At 38.5% G+C, this 20,646-nt stretch overlaps 1 protein-coding gene across 1 annotated transcript in view; it reads left to right on the forward strand.

Moving 5' to 3' along the window:
- The first annotated feature begins 5,545 nt into the window (after positions 1-5,545).
- LOC113961287 (leukemia inhibitory factor receptor-like) overlaps positions 5,546-20,646 on the forward strand; it is a 28,680-nt gene continuing 13,579 nt past the window's right edge. Inside the window, exons 1-9 of the mRNA XM_027671530.1 lie at positions 5,546-5,588; positions 5,785-5,835; positions 8,544-8,655; positions 12,068-12,234; positions 13,301-13,440; positions 16,610-16,751; positions 16,913-16,995; positions 18,064-18,274; positions 19,933-20,091. Of these exons, the coding sequence (XP_027527331.1) occupies positions 5,546-5,588; positions 5,785-5,835; positions 8,544-8,655; positions 12,068-12,234; positions 13,301-13,440; positions 16,610-16,751; positions 16,913-16,995; positions 18,064-18,274; positions 19,933-20,091 (1,108 nt within the window). The remainder of the gene's footprint in view (positions 5,589-5,784; positions 5,836-8,543; positions 8,656-12,067; positions 12,235-13,300; positions 13,441-16,609; positions 16,752-16,912; positions 16,996-18,063; positions 18,275-19,932; positions 20,092-20,646) is intronic.

A 20,646-nucleotide genomic window follows, 5' to 3' on the forward strand; every position in this document is an offset into this window, starting at 1 on the left:
TATCTTTATGTTTCTTATTATTTTACTCACTATGCATTTTATACACATTGGTAAAACAGCGGGGACATGCCTGCGCCACTTTGTTAGAGTTCCTACTGCGAGCGCACCACAGAGATGCATTGTGCTGCTCCACGATCTCAGCCTGGAAGTGGAAGATACTCATGCTGCAGAATGACCCATGCTGATGCAAGCCCATCCTCCTCTCCAAATTCTTATGACACAATTGCAAACTTGGACCTCTCAGTGCCATTCCCCTCTCCAGCATCCAGTTCAGCCTCTGTGATGGGAAGTCATAAAACTTTTAAAATTAAAAACCTCTGCCAGTTCAGACCCAGTCTTTCACACTCCTTGACTAACCACTGAAACACACTTCAACAACTCAGAAATGAAAGCATAACCATTTGTAGTCAGCAGGAAGGCTTCACCCTGACAGCACCCCTGGTCAAAGAGAGATAAAATAGGGACAACAGCAACAACAGTTGAAGGGGGTTTTATTAGCAGCGAAATCTCAGAAAATCAGACTGTCCAAAGGAAGACTAATGAGATAACAGGGAAAACAAAATGTTTTTCATGTAATAATAGACTGAAAAAGAATGACTTGTTTAAATCTAGCAAAACAGAGGCTCATAATCACTACTGAGTACCAAAGAAAACATTTTAGAGTAAAGAAGGAAGCCTCACAAGGGATTGCTAAAATCAAGAGCAGCCTCCAATATGAGGTATGAGGATAAAAAAACCCACTACCCTTAAGATAGAACAAGTTCTGTTCACAACAGAAATTGCAAGTTGTTACCTTTGATAGCAGAGAAGAAACTTCATGCAGCCATAAAATCCCTGGTACTTCTGTGTTCTCAGCAGCAAACTTAAGCTGGAGGCTAAGAGTGAATGGGAGCATTCACACTGTGTTACAAAAAAGCCTACATGTTCACAGAGTTTATGGACAGACAGGTTTTTTCTCCAAAGGGGCCATAATCATGGTTGTGTAAGTAGTCTATTGGTAGGGAGATAAAAACCAGAAGTTATAAACATGTTTGGCTCACATCTGAATTCTTATGCAAGCAAACTAGAAGTCTGGATTTCTGAGCTGTCAAAAGTATACCTTAATTACTAGGATAGTAATTAACTAACTACATCTTTTGGGTAGGGGCACTCTTTGGTCACTCTTTCTGTAATGTGATGCTTTAGTTTAATAGTTAAAAACCTTAAATGAGACTTGGGTTACTAGTCCTTGTTCAAGGGATTTTTGTATATCAATTATTTCTACTGTAAAGCAGAAAAATCTTGGAGGGGAGAATCAAAACAGGCCATGCTGGGATGCCTTAAAGCATGGTGGTTAGTCCCATATGCAAAGCTCTCCTGTAGTTAAAGTAAACTTAAAGGATTCCACCTTCTGAGCAACTGTTGCAATCACTGAGCTCTGGAAGATACAGGAACTAATGAGAAGCATGACATTATTATTATTTGAGTTTGGCAAATCTAGCCCCTCCCTGGCTTTCTATGCTACACATGAATAGCAAATAGCTATTTGTGAATTATTTTAAGATGACCGAAGTAATTTTTGATAGAGCTAATTGAATGATCCCTCAAAACTAATTCCTCCAAGTTATCTATTGGGTAATAATAGGGAGAGGAAAAATAAAATGGCCAAGAGTAAGAAAGCCACAAGTGAGCATCCATGAAGACCTTCATGACTCAGTTAACCATAATTACTATTGTTAAATCGCTTTGTTCCAAGCCAGGAAAGACACTTGAAAACATTTGAATTAAGAAAAGCTAATGACGTGACAGTCCAGTTATGCTGGATGAAATGCATCCAGAAAAATTCTCATGGAGAAAATTTGACTGTTTCACAGTCACTAACAGTGCAAATACATGCACTGTTACTAAAAATGAACTAGTAGGATAAAATTCCATGAACATAGAACAATATGCTAAAAAATTTTAACCTTCTGCCTTGTACTAACCCAACTTCTTCATACTGCTTTCCTGGACTTTCTCCAAAATTGTTTTCTACAATAGTTGTGTGTAGACTTCAAAAAGGTAAAGCTTACTCCCAAAACTGTGTGTAGGAAGAGCACAGACAAGCTTTTTTCTCTTTGTTTCCACATCACATATCCCAAAATAACTTTCTGTAGCAGATGCAGGCCCACTAGGTAAGACAAACAGGATGGTAAGGAAGATAATTTATTTTCTTTCTCATCTGCTTGTGTGTTAAAAGCTTTAATAAGCATTTAATAAAATCTTAAATGTGATGGAGAAAGTTAAGGATGATCCTTTATTCTCCTCTTGGCTGCACAGGAAGAGATAAAGAACACAAATGTAAGCACATTCTTACATTATATTTTCAGAGCAGTCATAGACTAGTAAAACTGATAAGTAAGATGTGCTTAAATGTGATCTAGCAGAGGTAAAGATCTTGTTTCCAAGTCAAATCACATACTTAAGATTTTTGTTGTGCACACAGCTCAGTCACCATATGTCTGTTAAATTCTGTTTTCAAACCACTGGTATGAGGTACCCCAGAGACGATTTCCTCCCATCATCCCACAGACAAGCCTGTAGCACTAACTGTGGTGCTGCAGTAAAGAGAAGTTGCCTGTCTCATCTTATCATACCACCTCAAACCTCATAAATATTCTAGCTGACACACTAGGCAAAACTCCACATCACATCACTGTCAATGATGGTGACACCCCAGATCTACTCCAGTATAAGCAGAATTTAGTCTACATTTGTCTTAATGAAATCAATTCAGTATTCTCCTTTTTCTTTTCTTCAAAGAAATCTTCACCCAGTTACGTAAATCTCTACTTCTTCTGCATTCTCCATTGGCTGTCTAGTTTATTCAGGGACACTATCTATACTTGGAATTTTTTTAACTTCCAGAGCAGATCTCTTAGTGAAACTTTTTGAAGGCCTCTGCATAGTCAATGTGTGACGGTAAAAATTGTGATTTTCATTAAGATAGAATAGAATTGTTTGAATTATAAGCTGCTTCACAATGTAACTTGAACTCAGAAAGGATGAAAGAGACTCTCTTTCATCGTGTGGTGGAGACTCTCCCTATAACAGCAAATTTCCCCCAGGGGGTGTAGCTGAGGGCTGAGTGGGAATTTTTTTCCCTGAAAGTTCATATGAGAATTGCTTTGAATTCAGATATTCATGTGTTTCTCTAGGGAAAAAAAAAAAACCTCTGTAAAAATCTGACACATCTTTTACAGACCTGGAGGTCTGCTTATTGGAAGCAGTTATATGAGAAATAACTTGTGAAAAAAGAGTGTGACTATTTTAGATCCATAAAGGAAAGACACAGGACTTCAACAGTTATTACTAATAGGCCAAAACTGAATTTTTATTTGCTACAATACTGAACGGAAGATGAGGGGGTCAGTGGCATGTTCCTTGCTGAGCCCACCTGTCTTCAGAGATTGTTTTCCCTTTGAAGGGCAAGAGTTAACACATAAAGTTGGGGCAGGGAACAGAGGAAGACGCTGTAGGTTTTCCACTGATTTACATTATGTAATCCAGTCTAAATTGGAAGGTTCATTTAGATCAAGATTGCATTCTGGGGAGACTAGGACCTTGATGTGTCTTTCCCTGTAGAACTTATATAAGCAAATGACAAAGAAAAGCATTCAGAGAAAACCTCATCTATAAGGATACATAAACCTAGGTCTGAAAAAACATTTAGGTCACAAATGAAGCAAAGCTGGTAGTGTCCTCCAGTCTTGCACTTTTGAGCATATCACAGAACATGGCATTATCTTTATCTGAAAACTGAAGGCATTTAGAATTCTGAGAGAAGTTCATAGTGGTGAAAAAGCTGAAATATTAAACATTTGAAAAAGTGGCTCTATGCAAAATTTATCACAAAGATAATAATTCACCTTTTATTATACATTAAAAAGTTCCTCAACTTGATAGCTGAGCTATAATTAAAAATATGGCCTCTCTCAAATGCAAAATTCCAGTTCTCAAGATTATGTCTCCTCTGCTATTTTGACTGGTAATGTATTTTCTGTATGTGTTAGAATTAACTGTTTTTTCTTTAAATGACATTCATACTGAGACCTAGAGCTTCAGTAAAGGTGATGTGAACTTGCCTTATTGGGTTTATTTCTCTCCAGTATGCTCTGTCCTAATTCTGTGCACGCCAAATCCAGTTTCCTGCTCTTACATTGAGTTACTTACATGGTTTTCATTTGGGATAGGTTATTTTGAATATAATTATGCTTAGCACATCAAACTAATACATAGAGTTCCTAAAGTTTTCTCCATTTCTTGATTTCTATGTTATTCTGAATGTCTAGCTCTTCAACCCCCCCTGTCAAAACCTGTCACATATGACTTGCATTTTTTCTTCGTCTGTTTTTCCTAATGGTCACTAGTTGACACTGTCCTCTTGGCTATTCTCTATTGGAAGCATTGTCAAGGCTGATTTTTGAGTCAGTCAGATAACAGGGGTTTTGAAACTCCATGAACACATCGTATCCATCACCCTTCAACATTTTGGAGCTTACTCCCAAGCCCAATTAATTCATCAAATGGAAATCCCCTACAGCACTCAGTAGAATTCCTTGTTCACTTGCGTTTCGTGACTACACCCTTCATAAAATCTGATAAGATATGGTTGGTGCGTTAGTCACCCCCTCCTACTGTAGAACATGTTTAGAAGCATGCCCACAACCCTCTCTCTTTAAGTAAGTGATTAATTTTAAGCAGATTTTTTTTTCCCTGTTCAATACTCAACCTGAAATATACCATGGTTGCCAAGACAAGTTAATAATTTGCCTATCTTCAGGTAGGTCTGGATCCAGTCTTTGATAGTAATTATCTAAGCCCAGAAGGGAAATTTCCCACAGTAATGAAATTTTCTGAAAATTTCCCTTTACATCTCTAACAGTAACAGCTATTGTGGCTCTGCTGGCTTCTGTGCTCAGAATGTTCTCTGACTTAATGGTGTTTATAGCCACACCTGATTTTCAGCTATGGTGATTTTTGGTTGCATTATGGCCCCCAGCACAGGTACCAACAATGTAGACACAGTATCTTTGCAGTGGTGAAATTACACTGAAAGGGAGGAGAAGTCAGAAAGTGAAGACAGTCAGGGTCTTCTGCTGGATTTTTTTACAGTACCCGAGCATTCATAGTAGAGTCAGTCAAACAATTTGACTTCCTTTTAATTGATAATATCTCTAATTCACTTTGACATTTAGTCTAGGATTTTCAAAGCAGTTTGAAGTACCTATATAAGCTTAAATCAGTTTGCACTGCTGTTACCTCAGGCACCAACAAGAATCTCACTGTGACTACTTACAAACACCAAGGCAGAAAGTTCTTGGTTTTCAGAGGGGTTGTTAGGATTTTGTAAGTATAATTAATAATATGGAGTTCATGTGTCCCTCACATTATAGACCTAATACTTGTGTTCAGCCAGTAAGAGTATAGGTGTTAGAATGAATAGGAAGTCTGAAGAGGAAGTGTGAAAAACAGACTGAAGACACCATAATGTTGATTGCAATCATTACGCTTTTATACAGAGAAGATGAAGAGCTCTCTGCTCGCAGCTATCTTTTTACTTGCAACAGGTGAGTTTTCATACGCTGCACCACTTACTGCTGCTTATAAATAGTAAAAATGCCTAATCCTACTCAAAGATGAGGTTGTAGAAAAAAAAATCATGACCAAGTTGTGGGTAGGAGAAACAACCACCAGTAACAATTTTTCCTAATTCTTTCACAGTTGTCTTGATAAACTTTTTTTTTTTTTTTTTTTGCTCCCCAGATTCCTGCAGCTGCACGAGCTGGAACTCTTCTTTCTGCTGGCAGCTCCCAGGTGGGTAATGTCGCTCCCGCAGCCCCGGTGCGGTGACAGCGGCGGTGGCACTGCGGGCTACGAACGGCCCCGCCCGGGTCCTGCCACCGCCTGGAGGCCGCCGCCACCTCTCCCCATGCCCCCGAGGTTTCGCCCCAAAACAACCTCCCGCGTTTTCTGAATGGAAAATCCGCCCGGGGGAGCACAGCCAGGTGTATCCGCGTGACGGCGGAGTGTTCGGGGTAACCGACACACTAGGAGTGAATCCCACCCGGTGCGTCGGGAATAACCATGGCTTCAAAAGACCGCGGAATCTGTGATGTTTACGTGTGACAGATATTTACGCTTTCCATTTAACTGATAAATTACTGATCATGGAGAAAAGGACCAGTCCAATGCATTTCAATAGAGATTTTTACAAAGCAGTGGGTGCTCATCTGAGGTAATTTGTGCTGTATTTAGTAGAGTAGGCAGGAACACCCTACTTGCTAACAGCAAGAGAACATAATATTATTAATTACACTCTCACAGCAGAGGTGATAGGTTTTTGAGTACACAGTGACAGTGGGCAAGACATCTTCAGGAGAAGCATGTTTTTTCTGAAATTAGCCATGGATAATTTTCTAATCCTTGCAATTAGCCAGCCAGACTAAATTCCACTAAAGCATTACTGAGAACATAAGACATGCAGGAAGAAAACCAGAACATTCTAGAGGGAAAAACAATTCAGGGCATTGTTTTTTGCTTGATTTGTGGGTTTTGGGGTTTTGTGGTTTTTTGTTTGTTGTTGTTGTTTGTTTGGGTTTTTGGGGGGTGTGTATTTGTTTGTTTGGGGGGTTGCTTGTTTTTCTAATGGAGAAACTGATTTGTGTTTTCTTTAGATGAAAGAATTTTTTTTTCTTTCTTTGCACAGCTCTTGGAGCACAGTCATGATACAGGACTAGCAGTATGCTAGGGCTAGGAAGAATTAATAATATCCATGTTGAGGTAAAGCAGTACAGTAAAACAAAGACAGCATTAGAGTAAAACTGAATGTTCATGTGAACACTAATACTCACAAACAGGACAAGTGAAAATAAAATTGTGTAAGATTCCTTATGTTCATCCGGAGAAAGTAACTTAAAACTTCAGTATACTGGGGGTGGAGTGGTGCTTTGGGGTGTTAGCTGAGCTAATTCGCTATTTTCACACATAAAATCTATTATTATTTCTTTGTCTACTCTAATACTTTAATCTTATGGAGAAAAACAGAGGGAGTTTGTAAAACTTAGAGCATGAGTAACAGTACAATCCCCTGTTGCTCTATAAGCAGAGAGAGGTCTGCAACATTGTGGTCACCACTTGATTCTGAGGTAATAGAACTGTTATTTCAAATAGTTCCAGGAGCAGTATATTATCCATGTATTGACATGAAGGGTTGCAGAAGTTCCAAAAAGGTTTTGTTTTCAGGTGTTTCTTCAAAACAAGAACAAAGAAACACCATTGAGGTGAAGGGTTTAACTCAGAGCAAAACAGGAGAAGAATGTGAGAGCTGTTGCTGTTTTTCCCAGTTGTTATAACACCATGTCCATGGGTGAGGATGGCAAGATGTGGTTTGGTGGCCACACTGAAAAAGCAAAGGTTTCAATAATTTTGCACATCGCTGTAGAAACAGGGAAGAACTGATCTCCACCTTCCTGAAAGGAAGCCATACATACCTGAACTGATACAGCGTAACTTTATTAGAAAAGCACTATTCTTTTGGCATGAGAAGTGTCATAGAGTGAGGGTATTAAAGCCAGAGCTGTACTTATCTGACACACTTTTTGAACCAAAAGAACTTTTAACTTAAATATATATATATCATCTCAATGATGAAAGGAATACCAAGGGTAACTCAAGTTGTAGGAAGAAATTACTCTGAATGAGGAAAAGAGGACTGGTGTTTAGGTTGTGAGATACCATAACCATGCTGTAACACCAGCTCCAGACATACGCATATTTATTTATCAAATAAAAAAGCATTTCTTATTCAAGAGTGATAGGTTATTTGCGACTTGTTAAACCTAATAAGCATAAAGAACAACTGACTCTACTTATCAGGAAAAATTCATTTTTATCACCATAAGCATCCTGTACCTGTTAAGATCCTTATCTACTTTTCTGAACAACAACAACAAAAAATTCTGGGTCTTTTTTTCAAAGTGTGGGTAGCACTTTGAGACATCATGGCTGATTCTTCTGAACTAGTAGTTCAGACAGTAAGACATAAAACAAAAGGACAACAATCATACTTTATCATTACCATCTCTGATAAAAGGCTTTTGAAAACCTGAAATAAACTTAACTGCTAGAGATCAAAAATTAGTTCTTTTAATAATGTCATCAGTGTTTAATTTCATTCCAGCTGAAAAATGCATATGTTTAGTTGCAAAAAAGCCTCATATTTAGCTTCCAAAAATTAATCACAAATAATTTCGCACATTATGTTATTCTCCTCCTGTTTTATAATGTGATCTTTATAAGGCTGGCAGTACGAGAGTAATATTGTTTTTAGCCAGCATTGTTCCAAACTCCAGATAGACATGACTGATGGTTTTGAAGCCATTATGGGGTCTAGTCAACCAGTTATGGACTGGTTTGTATTTGGGTTTGTTTCTCATAGTCCTTTTGAGCTGATTAATGGTAAAAACTGTTTACTATCATTGCCTGTGATGGTCTTTTCCAGTGCATGTGTTTTCATCTTCCAGACTGGGACAATGAATTGGTGTGCTACAGAGAATTTAGTGAGGATCTAACCTGTACCTGGCTGCCAGTACCTAGTGCTCCTAATACAGTTAATTATACCATATACTTAAAATGGTAAGTCTGAAGAGTAATTTCAGAAAACAAAAAAATATTATTGCTGTTATATGATTCCCACTTGCCAGAGTTTTGCTCCACTGTTTTTCATCACATTGTAGGTTGTTACACAATACTGGTCAATATCTTTCTTCACATCTCCTCAATACCTATTGGTTTGGTAAGAGCTTGGTAGGAGTGTGGTGCATTGACCCTGGGTAGACACCAGGTGCTCACCAAAGCTGCTGTATCCTTCTCCTGCTCAGCTGGACAGGGCAGAGAAAATATGAGAAAAGGCTCGTGGGCTGAGATAAGGACAGGAAAAGATCACTCAGCAATTACCATCATGGGCCAAGCAGACTTGATCTGGGAAAATGAATTTAATTTATTAACAATCAAATCAGAGTAGAGTAATGAGAAATACAGATAAAACTTAAAACACCTCCCCCTCATGCTTTCCTTCTTACTGGGCTTAACTTTTCTCCTGAATTGTCTATCTCATCCACCAAGCAGTGTGGGGGGATGGAGAATGGGGGCTGTGGTCAGTTCATCATATGTCTGCCACTTTTTTCTACTCTTATTCTTCCCCTAGTCTAGCAGGGGGATTCTCCCACAGGAGACAGTCTTCCACGAACTCCTCCAGCATGAGTTCTTCACATGAGGCTGCAGTTCTTCCTGAACTGCTCCAGTGTGGGCTCTCCAGTGGGGTGCCGCACTTCATGCACAAGCTGCACAGTCTGTACCCCCATAGAGTACAAGGTCAGACAGCAAACCTTCTCCAGCTTGGGCTCCTCTCTCCACAGGCCCACAGGTCCTGCTAGGAGCCTGCTCCAACACAGGGTCACAGCCTCCTTTAGGCACATCCGCCTGCTCCTGTGTGGGATCCTCTATGGGCTGCAGGTGGATCTCTGTGCTACTGTGGACCTCCATGAGCTGCAGGGGCACAGCTGCCTCACTATGGTGTTCACCACTGCTTCCAGTGGAATTGCTGCTCCGTTGCTTGGAGCACCTTCTTCCCTCCTTCTTCACTAACCTTGGTGTCTGCAGAGCTGCTGCTCTCACATATTCTCATTCCTCTCTCCCAGCTGCTGTTGTGCAGAACTTTTCTACCCCTTCTTAAATACATTATCCCAGAGGTGCTACCACATTGCTGATGGGCTCAGCCTTTGCCACTGGCAGGTCCATTCTGGAGCCAGCTGGCGTTGGCTCTGGGGAAAGCTTATAGCAGCTTCTCACAGAAGCTACCCCTGTAGCTCCCTTCTACCAAAACCTTGCCATGCAAACCCAATACAAAGAGTCATTGTACATCTTAACATGCTTCCAACACACTGTTTAAAACATTATTGACAAAAATCAGCTTACTCAATCACCTTTGTTTGCCTATGGACTTGCTTTGAATATTCAACACTGATGCATTCAGAGTAAAAAACAAAACAAACAAACAAAAGGCCACCTAAACATAAACAGGCACCATGATTTTATTTTATGTATTATGTATTATGTTGTAGCATGGATCCCAGGAGATGTCAGATGTGGCATACTTTCTCGTCATTCTGAACTATCAAGTACTGGTTTAATAGATGGAATGAACTTGCAGGGTTAATCTTGAGATTACTCAAAATATGGGTATCTTCAATTGCAGCTGCATTTTATCTCTTATGAGATTAGAAGTATGTTTAGAAATAGAGAAGTTAGATCAGAAGACATGATCTTTGCCATGAGACCGTATCATGGAGTACAACACTGTCTGCCGTTGGCAAATTCTGATATTCATTGCTGATTATTTTGCCACATAACCCACCGCTCACCATTAAAAGTGAGCTGTGGTTAGGAACATCTCCTAAATCTAAGAAAATGTCACTACACTGGGAAATTCCCCAGTGTGATCTTCTGCACGTTGCAGAGTAGCAAAGCAACCACCTTAAGGCTGAGGTTGGTCCCCTCCATCACCCTCAATATTTTCCACTGAAGTAGCTGCAGGTGCCAACTTGCACTAAGCACCAAATCCGACTGCATTTGCGGTCTTGCCTCTTGGGATTTCAAGGAGCTCACATTTCTTGGAATGGCAGAAGCACTTGTGAATTAGCTCTGTTTCTGTAGAGATGTTATCTGCTGCAGTATTAGTAAACTAATCTCTCTTAAAGTCCTCAGTCAAAACCAGATTGTGCTGTTCCTAGGCTGCAGGGTTGATGTTACCAACAGAGAAGGCAGAAAAAAGAGTGAAAGAGGAGGCTGGCAGGGGAAAAGGGAGGCAATGCCCTTGCAAAGATGTTGATTTTTCCAAGTCAGAATTAGGACTTGAAACTGAGTCTCCCAGGCTTCAAGCCAGTGGTCTTAAAGAAAAACTTCCTTTCTCCTCTTCTATTGTGTTAAAAGGAAAAAAAAAAGAAAAAAAAAAAGAAAAAAATTCCACATGTGAAAGGGCTTTTTTCTTGCCTGGAAGAGGACATGACTTCTTTCTGCATGCAATGTCAGTTTGACATTGTAATTGTTCCTTGTCTTTGCTCCTTATGATTAAGTTGTCAGGAAGAAAAAGATAAAAGAAAAACACTCCCACAGAAAATTCCAACCAAGAATTCAAAATCATGCTTTGAAATATTAATGGCTGATTCACAACTAGTCCAAAGCAGAAGCTAGGGAAAACTTCAAGTACTTTCGTTCAGTTATTAAATATTGCATCATGATCAGCACATTTAATACTTGAAATATGTAGCTAGGCAATTAGTATGGTGGCCCATTTCCTTAAGAACGCTGAACTGGCACAGCTTTAACCTTGGAAAAAAATATCTGTCCTGTGTGCAGCAGAGAGTGAATGAGAGAGAGAGAGATGGAGGAAAAAATAGGTAGCACTGTTGTATGTAAGGCATTAGACCTCTTAGGTACAACAGAAGAAGTCTAGAGGGCTGAGTCATGTGACATTTAAATATCTCGTCAAACTGATGCTTTGCAGATACAGAAGGCAGAAGATAGGCTTGTGAGAGGTTTTTCATATGTTTGTGGTAATTTACATTCATAAAACTGGGAAATTTTGCTTTTCAAAAGGAATTTGGATGCCCCTATGATAGGTAGGAAGGCTTTATGAAGTAATTTCCAACATAATTTTATTGCTTCGAAATGCTTTATATACCCCACTGTAAGTATAAATCTTTTAAGTACAGATCTTGTCTTGTATCATGCTATGCCTTACAAGTTTAAGGAATTTAACACACAACAAAGATTTGCATGTTTAAGTTTGCTGCAGTTACTAGGGTGCTGGAATTACACTTGCTGTTTCAAGCACTCATGCCTTACCTTCAAGATTTCAAGATACAGAATTATGCACAGGTATCTGCAAAACTACCATTTGCTATAATGTTGCTTTCTGGGGGCAGAGGAGGAAAGAATAACTATAATCCAAAAAAATGTTTTTCATTCTGTTTCCTTTTCTCTGAAGGAACAAAATACGAAAACTTTTTCAACGAAACACATCATCCCCTTACATCACAATTGAACGAAAGAATCTCTACATTGAGCGATTTGCATACATTTGGATAGCAGTGAATTACGCTGATGCCAGCTGTGTAAAAGGAAAGAACATCTCAGTTTTACTAAGCAAAGCAGGTACAGTATCTTTACGAGTTACGTCACTACAGTGCCCAGCTGAAGCAGTAGTCACATTTTCTTAAAAATTATTTCCAAAATTTCAACTCCCAATATATACTTGTTACTTTTATTGATTCGGGGCCTACCCTGCAGTTTGGCTTCCTTGAATGAAGTTAATAACAGAAGTCTATCAGCTTTTACAGGAGAGGGGTTTTACTTCAAAAATGTGCTGGAATATAAAATAGTAATATCCAGAGAAATATATATAGTGATATTTGTGTACAGTACTTAACAAGCTTTCTGTGCTTTGATGGTTTTCTCAATTTCTTTATTGGTTTACAAAGAGTAGGCTGACTTAGTACTGTGCACTTAAGGAACCCTTGATATAGGGCATTAGAGTTTCGAGAAACTTTTTCAAAGTTCAACTCTTTTTGAAGGCCACTTACCCATTACACAGTGCTGCAAAGAAGATATGAAAAAAGAAGCCCTATTTACTGTGTCTTTTAGATGTTTATTAAAGATTCTCTACAGCACCTGGTTACTGAGATAATGTTAAGAGCTTACCAAAACCCCACCTTCCTAGACTAATCATGGTCCAGGAAAAACCAGTGCTTCTCACTGCTGAGTTACTACCAGTGAAACCCAAATTATCACTATGACTTCTGCTGGACACTTTTGGCTACTTTGTGTTTATTGGAAAGAAAGACAAAAATTGCACTTACAATTATATAACTAAACACAGTTGCTGAAATTGAAAGATGTTCTGGTAATTTTTTATACAATTCACTAATACAGGTACTCTTGACATTTTGATTTTACCTTTCAGCCTCTCTCAGAATAGTATCTGCTTAGAAAAAGCGTCTTCCTGAAATCAATAGAAGCATTCACAAAAGAAGGGCAAGAGGAAAAATACCATTTTTTTGACACCATAACAATTTAGTAATTATGAATTTCCATCTTTTTTGAAGTCTTACAGTGTTCAGCATCAAGTCTTTTATTTTTTATAAACCACACCTGATAGACATAATTACCAAAGCTTTCCTGCTCCTTTTGCATTTCTAACAGCTGCTATTGCCCATTTTAGGGAAGTGCTTGACACCATCTAACATAAATGCTCATCAGATCACAAACCAGTTGGTAATAAAGTGGGACCTGCCCACAACCCCTACACCGTATGAGCTGAGATACAGAGAGACGCGCACAGAATCCACTCAGTGGACCGTGGTAAGTACTTACAAATTACAACCACATGAGAACATGAGGTGCCTCACTATCAACTCAACAACACGTCCAGCAGGCCATCAGTGCTATGGTGCTGAAGAGCACACAACATGGATAGCAAGGAGGTGTGGAAAGCACCACTTGTTGCTGATGCCCATAGGGACTCTGAGCCATTGGCTGCTACCCTCTGGATGTGACCATTCAACCAATTCCTAATCCAACTAACATTACATCCATCGAATCCATCCTTCTCCAATTTGGGGAGAAGGATGTTGTGGGATACAAGATCAGTTCCAGCTGCATTTTAGAACATGTAATATGGTGCAGCAACAGGGCAGTACCTAAAATTGAAGGCACTAAGTAAGACATGGAAAAACAGTCATCATTTCAATAATATCTGTGTGTAGTAGCAATGACTGCTTATCCTGTTCATTGCCATCCAGAATATCATGCAAAAGCTTTGCCAGCAGGCAGGCACATATGAATGATTTGCATCACTGAGTCCCTGAAATTGTCTGTTTTTTAAGTTCTGTTATTTTTATTTGTATGAAGAATATGTGTTTACCAAGTAGAGCAAAACCCCAGCTAGAAGAGTGTTTAAATAGCAACAGTTCCCACTTCTTGGGCATCTCTGTTCATCTAGGAGCCTCTTTCCTTCCTCTTTACTACAAGAATCTCGTTCTTCCTTTTATTTCAGAGGACTCTTCCCATTTCTCTCATAGTTGACTGCCAGTTTGTTTGGCCACTTCAGGATTACTGTGAGAGGCCCATGTGAGAAAGGTTTCACCCTGGTACAGAGAACATGCAGGTCTTGGAAGGGTGCCCTTGTTCATTGGTTTACAAGTCCTAGACCATTCTAGGACAGACAGTTACCCAAACATAACCCACAGGAGTGCAATAGATAGATAACTATGTGCAGATGGTCTGCTATGTGATGTGTGGAAGAACAGAGGGTTAAGAGCAGTACAAATGCATGTCCTACAGGTTCTGGAGACAGGGCAGATTAGGAGATTCATGTGCGTACTGTGAAGGATTGGTAGATAGGGCCACAGTGGGTGATTTGAATGACTAAACACTACAGGTCATAAATATTTGTTATCTCCCATGTCCCAGCTGATACTATGAATTTAGGCTGTAATTTCCTCCTAATCATGTGAATGTAGGCTACACTTGCAAATGGGGCTGGAGGGAAAGGGTGAATGTGGGCGTAAAAGCACAGAGCATATATAAAGCTAGAGAGGAAACAGTGTTTATCAAGAGTAGGATTAATGTACATATAATGTAATTTAACACTTGGATCTTAAATCCATTCCACTTCCCTCTTCTTCTGTAGGAGATTTGGATTCTTTCTGTGATATTGTGTGTAGTGGGATTTTTTCATGACCAAGCTCGTCCTACTAGCAAAAGTACACGAAGTTGTCATGGGTGGAGTAATACACTTCATTCTTAAGAAAGAAGGAGCAATATATTTGTTGATATAAAACAGAAATCTAGAAAAATTTCATAGTAAGTGTGACCGCAGTTTAATAAGAGTAAATGGCAAGGAACATTTGATTACTGCATAGAGGATAGAGTCAGATAGAACTGTCAGGGAGACATTTTAATTGGGTCATGATGCTCAGAAAGGCTCCCCTTGCATTCTAAAATTATTCTCAGAGCCCCAGGAGTTTAGTAGCTTCAGGATCCAGACTTAGTCCCAGGTCTGGTCAACAGTTTATGTCTAAAGTATTATATATGTGCAATCAATTCTTTGTATCACTTAAATGAGATTTCAAAGTTTCAGTGCGGTAATTTCTTATTCATTTATCAAGTATCTGATGGGATAAGTATCTTCCCAGTCTTGAGGAGTAATCTTGAGAGGTGTCCCTACTCAAGAAATCCTGGTGTGCACCCCCACTGCTGTGCAGGAAAGCTCAACAGGCCCTTGGCTGTTCACTATTTAAGGGGTAAGATGGTTCACTTTTAGACTTATTTGCATATTCACTTCAGATATTGGTTTCTTCCAAACCTGACTTAGGTCGAACCTTAACCAGCACTATGGTTAGGTGGACAAATTGTTCAAATTAGCCTTGGCTGTTGTGTTGCTATCTGTCTTCCTCAAATCAACCTCAAGCTAGATGCAGCCATCATAACCAGACACCACCATTATGACAGCTGGTGGTGGTTATCACTTGAGCAGGGTTACAGGAAATAAAGGTCAGGCTGGAGGTGAGGGGTGAGCATACTGCCACAGAGGTTAATTGATTAAGTTTAATAAAAAAATAAAGCACTGCAGAAATTTAAACAGAAGAGCTAGTCATCTTATACTTATACCTTGGTTTTAGGGTTTTTTTTTTGATAGGTTGGGGTTTTGGGTGTTTTTTTAGGGATTATATATAATTAAGAAAACGAAAGTTTACAGCAAACAAATGCTAACACAGATATTTCAATCTGCAATAGTACTTCTACAAAAAACACAATGCCTGGAACTGACCAGACAAAAGATCTATTAATGCAGGATACTGTGCTCTCATAGCAGCCACCAATGGACATCTGGTAAAGAGTGTAAAATAAGCATTTAACAACAATTTTTCATCATATTTTCTCCTAGTTTCCAGCTCAGAGATTTCCTTAGACACAGGTGGCATCTTTGTTTCAAGAAAAATTCAATTCCCTGTACAGTTACTGGAGCACCAGTGCAGCATCAGCTGCAGATGCAGATTACTTCCACTATGCTAAGGCATAGGCAGGCACACATTCAGTCCAGTCATGATCTTTACCACATCAGTCACATGGATCTATTTAGACATACTGTTACTTCTGAGAATAAGGGGATTTTTTTTATACATTTAATTTTCCCTTGACATCTTGTTCTTGAGAATGCCAACAAAGCTCAGAGTTAAATAAATTATTATTATTAATAAATTATTATTTTTCAGTCTAATTGATTTTAAAAAAGTATTTAGACCCATACAGTTGCTTACTGTCCTGAGTGAGCAGAAGAAGTTCATGAAAAAGAGGGTATTGCTATGAAAGAATGAAAACACCTTGGCTAAAATGTACAGTAATTCCTATTTGATGGCGGGAATACCTACTTTCAGCTGCAGTCAGAAGGCTGGTCCTTGGCTGAGAAAACAATTAATATAAGATTATGTTTTATTGGTGCCACATAAATTAAACATTTTTTTTTTAGGTACCTGTAGAAAGCAATGCTGTCAATATCACCATTTTGAATTTAAATGCTGTGTCTTCATACATTGTTCAGCTCAGATGTATAGCCAACGGTGGTCTGAACTGTGTTTGCGTTTGGAGCAAAGAGATTTTGGTCCCTCACAGTAAGTGAAATGTAGCCTTATCCTACTGGGAATAAGCATGAATGTAAAATCCTTTACAAACCTTGTGTCATATGAAATAGCGTTTTCAGATACTGTTGAAAGTATGAACATCAGAATGATTCACATGAGTGCATATCTCCATCTTTTTCCACATTTACTAGAACTCATGAATAAGCCAAGAATATCATATAATGTAACTACGCAGATCTCTCCAGGAAGAAGAAGAGTTCTTCTGAAGTGGGAGGTAATGTTCGAGTCTCGGTACCTTCTGTTGTGCACGTGCTATTAATTTATTACCTTATAGGGAAAACCAGAATTTCTCATTCTGTTGAGACTACACTCTATACGCAAAAGGCATTGGATATTGTACACTTGCTTCCAAATTCCCTGCATTTGTATGCTGGTGATTTAGGTGCTAGAAAATAGCAAGGCAAAAATACATCAAATTATAAAATTGAAAAATCATTAAATCTCTCATTCCTATCCTGGGAAAAACATCTATTTTCATTTTAAGACCTTCCACCTTTATCAGAAATTCCTCTTAAGACATGTGCCTTTTAAATTAATAAATGTCTTCCTGTCTATGTTATTCCAAAAGTGCCCAATTATTTCATTAAGATAACCCAATCTTACAGGTTTGTGGTATCTACACACTATTAATTTTGTGCCAGAAAGAACAGACAAACCTGATATCAGAAATAATCCTTGCAGAATTCACAGGTCTTCATGTATTGAGTTAAGTTCCTATCTATATTGTAGTAATTTCCATTTCTGTGCGCTCATTTTCCAATCCCTCATTAAGATCAGTACAGTAAAATAATGAGTGAACCACCACCAGAACTACCCAGAAATTGAATATTTAACATGTTCCAAATTTGTAGTGTAATTACTAGCATTTCTCTTTAAAGAGACCAGATACCTAACCAAGCCCAAGTAGATGAAGATTCCCAGAGGCATAAATTTCAATTAAACACCTTTCATTAACTTTCAAGTTCCTAATAATGAGGGATATGTTCCAGTGAAATGTAGAGAACGTTACAGCTGCTTCACTATTGTTATTACTAATTGGATACACACAACTAAGATCTCAATTAAGGGAAATTTTTAATCCCACGTTTAAATCCTCTCAATTTAAGCATGCTCTTAATTTTAAGGAAATGGTTTGCTTTGTTGATTCCTAATGACCTAATTAAAACAGTATGATTTTATCCTCATCATTAGAAGTTATATTTTAATTACAATAAATTCCTCTTGATTTTCTGCACAGAACATAACAACATTTATAGAATAACACTCTTTTACCTCTTGCAAGGTAACACAAAGTGAGAACATCCTTGGATATTTCGTTAATGTGGAAAGAATACCCAACAGTTGCAGTGACTCACCAAATCGCATCTTTCTCAATGACAGAAAAATTCTTCTAAATCTCTCCATGGCTTACTATAGAGTTAATATTTCTGCCCATAATGAAGCAGGAGAATCTCCACAAGCCGTCTACATTGTCCCAGAATTCTCTGCAACAGGTACTTGCCTTATCAATATTTCGCTAGAGTGGTGGAGAAGTTTTATGAGCAATCTCTAAGGCTACATTTTGACACACTTTGGGATAGGTTAAAGCATTCTCTTGAATATCTTTTAGGCTCATATTTTTACATAGTGAGAGTCAGTATTGTTTCTTAAGAAAGGATTTCAATAGAAGTTAACAGACTAAACAATTAAATATCCAGTTTAGCACTTGTGCTTTCTCAAGCTACAGAAATTACTATGTGCTACATCTGCCAGCAAAATGCTTTATGAACTGTCCTCAACATTAAGTATGTGCCAGCGGTTTAAAAAAAGTTCACAGAACTATGTGTAAATCTAAGTTTTTTGAATTAACTAACTATTAGGACACCTGCTACTGTCTTTTATTTCAGTATTACTCTAACAGGCACATGGGACAAGGAACAGATGGGATAAACTTGTCATATTCTAACAAAGAGCAAGGTTTTTTGATGCCTACATATACAGTTTTTTCATTTAAAAATAGAACTATTTAACTATGTTTTGCTTATAATTAAGCTAGTTTCATGTGTTACAATCTTGAGCTATAGTTATTGCAATATTAGAAAACCTCTCTCTTCCACAGTAAGATTTTCTTTTTTTTTAATTAAGCTACAGCATTCACAAGTGAAGATGTGTGTAAGTACCCTTGTTGATCTTCAGATAGCTGCAACTGATTGCTTTTCCAGGATTTTCTAGCACACTCCCCTCATTCTGTTCTCCTTTTCCCTGCAAAGAGGTAACAACTTGATTTTGCCCTTACATTTCAGTCCCTTAGCTCTTTTCTGATGAAATACATACTACCACCTCAAGCGACCTTTTGACTGACAATCAGTTGTCTACTGAATCTCTCAGCCTGTCTTCATGGCTCTCTCCAGACACCTGTTTTCCTTTGGCTGCATTTCTGCAGGTTCTCTGTATCTGTCATGAATTACTGGGAAGATATTTGCATAAAGTGCATTCCCAAGATAAATTCCTTCTCAGCATACCCAACTTTTGCTCAGCTAGTACAGCCATTTTCTTTAATTTGCCTTTATTATATTGGTTTCCTGACAGGAGGTAAAATGGAGAATTTTTACATCTACCACTTCTTACCCCAAAATGGTAGGTTGCTCTTCTCCCTCGTTAGTGTCAATCAGAAGGTCTTTCCTAGTTTGGTAGTCTATCTCTTGAAATGTCAAAATGTTTAAAGTCCTTGAAGAATATGCGAAGTATATGAAATTTATATGATATATCTGACATTAGCCAGTTCTCCTCCTCCCCTGCCCAGGCAAGAACTATCTCATAGTTGCTCTATGTATAGCACTTACTAGTGGCTAACAGGAGGTTTTTTAGCAACACCAAGCTTCCTCTTCCTGAGGCTTGGAACAGCCATTTAATTTCTGACAATTGGAAACAAGGACAAGTCATGAACAGCAGTCAACCCTGGAGCCGCCAGATACTGTAGCGAAGTACTAAATGCTAAGTTTCCTCTGTTGACTTACTAGTAGAAACCTTACTAAGATAAGTAAGGTAAGTCACTTGAAATGATAACTACTTAATGAATAATCTTCAAAAAAGAGTAAATGGGAGAAAGCAAGCAACAGAGGAGAAATCTGCTTTGCTGTTTATTGGTCTCTAATTGTATGTTTGTTCACAGACTTACCTGGTCAAATTCATGTCAAACGCCAGGGAACTAATGCCATTGTCACCTGGACTCCGGAATACAATCCAAAATGTTTTGTGGTTGATTGGGGCACTGCTAAAGAGGATATGTACATGAAAATAATAACTACAGCTACTGGAAATTTCACGCTAGGTAACAACAACCAGTGCATCTCCTGTGGAGGCATCCTTTCATTTATTGATTATTTTTAGTTGGGAACAGTAGGATTTTTCGTTCTATTTTCAAGGGCAAACTGAAGATCCATCCAGAAAAGTGCAATTTTTAATCTTTGTCCAGTGCTGAGACATTATTTAATGTTTAGCAACACCACAGCAGATAAAAAGCACAGCTTTCAGTAGGGTTCTTCTGGTCACAGTTGGGCAAGAAATGCAGCCAAACTGCTACTGCTGGTACCACTGTCTCTCCTTGCCCACATTCAACGCAGACTTATACATCACTGGGTTTAAAAAACTTCTATCTTGTGCCTAGATAAGCTAATCTTTAAACATAAACTGCTCTGTTACCATCTCCCTAAGATTCATTTCTTTTTTTTATCCCAATGGCTATATTTATCAAAGCCTAAGTTCTCAACTCTGGTATTCTGCTTAGCAAGCTAGGTACAATGGGCTGCAGTCAGGGATCACTTTTTGGGATAGACATTGAATATCTTGATTAAAGTCATGTAGGTGACTCTAGCAAAGGCCATTT

Source organism: Neopelma chrysocephalum, unplaced genomic scaffold, assembly GCF_003984885.1.
Source record: "Neopelma chrysocephalum unplaced genomic scaffold, ASM398488v2 Primary Assembly neopelma1_97102, whole genome shotgun sequence".
In the NCBI taxonomy this organism is placed as follows: domain Eukaryota; kingdom Metazoa; phylum Chordata; class Aves; order Passeriformes; family Pipridae; genus Neopelma; species Neopelma chrysocephalum.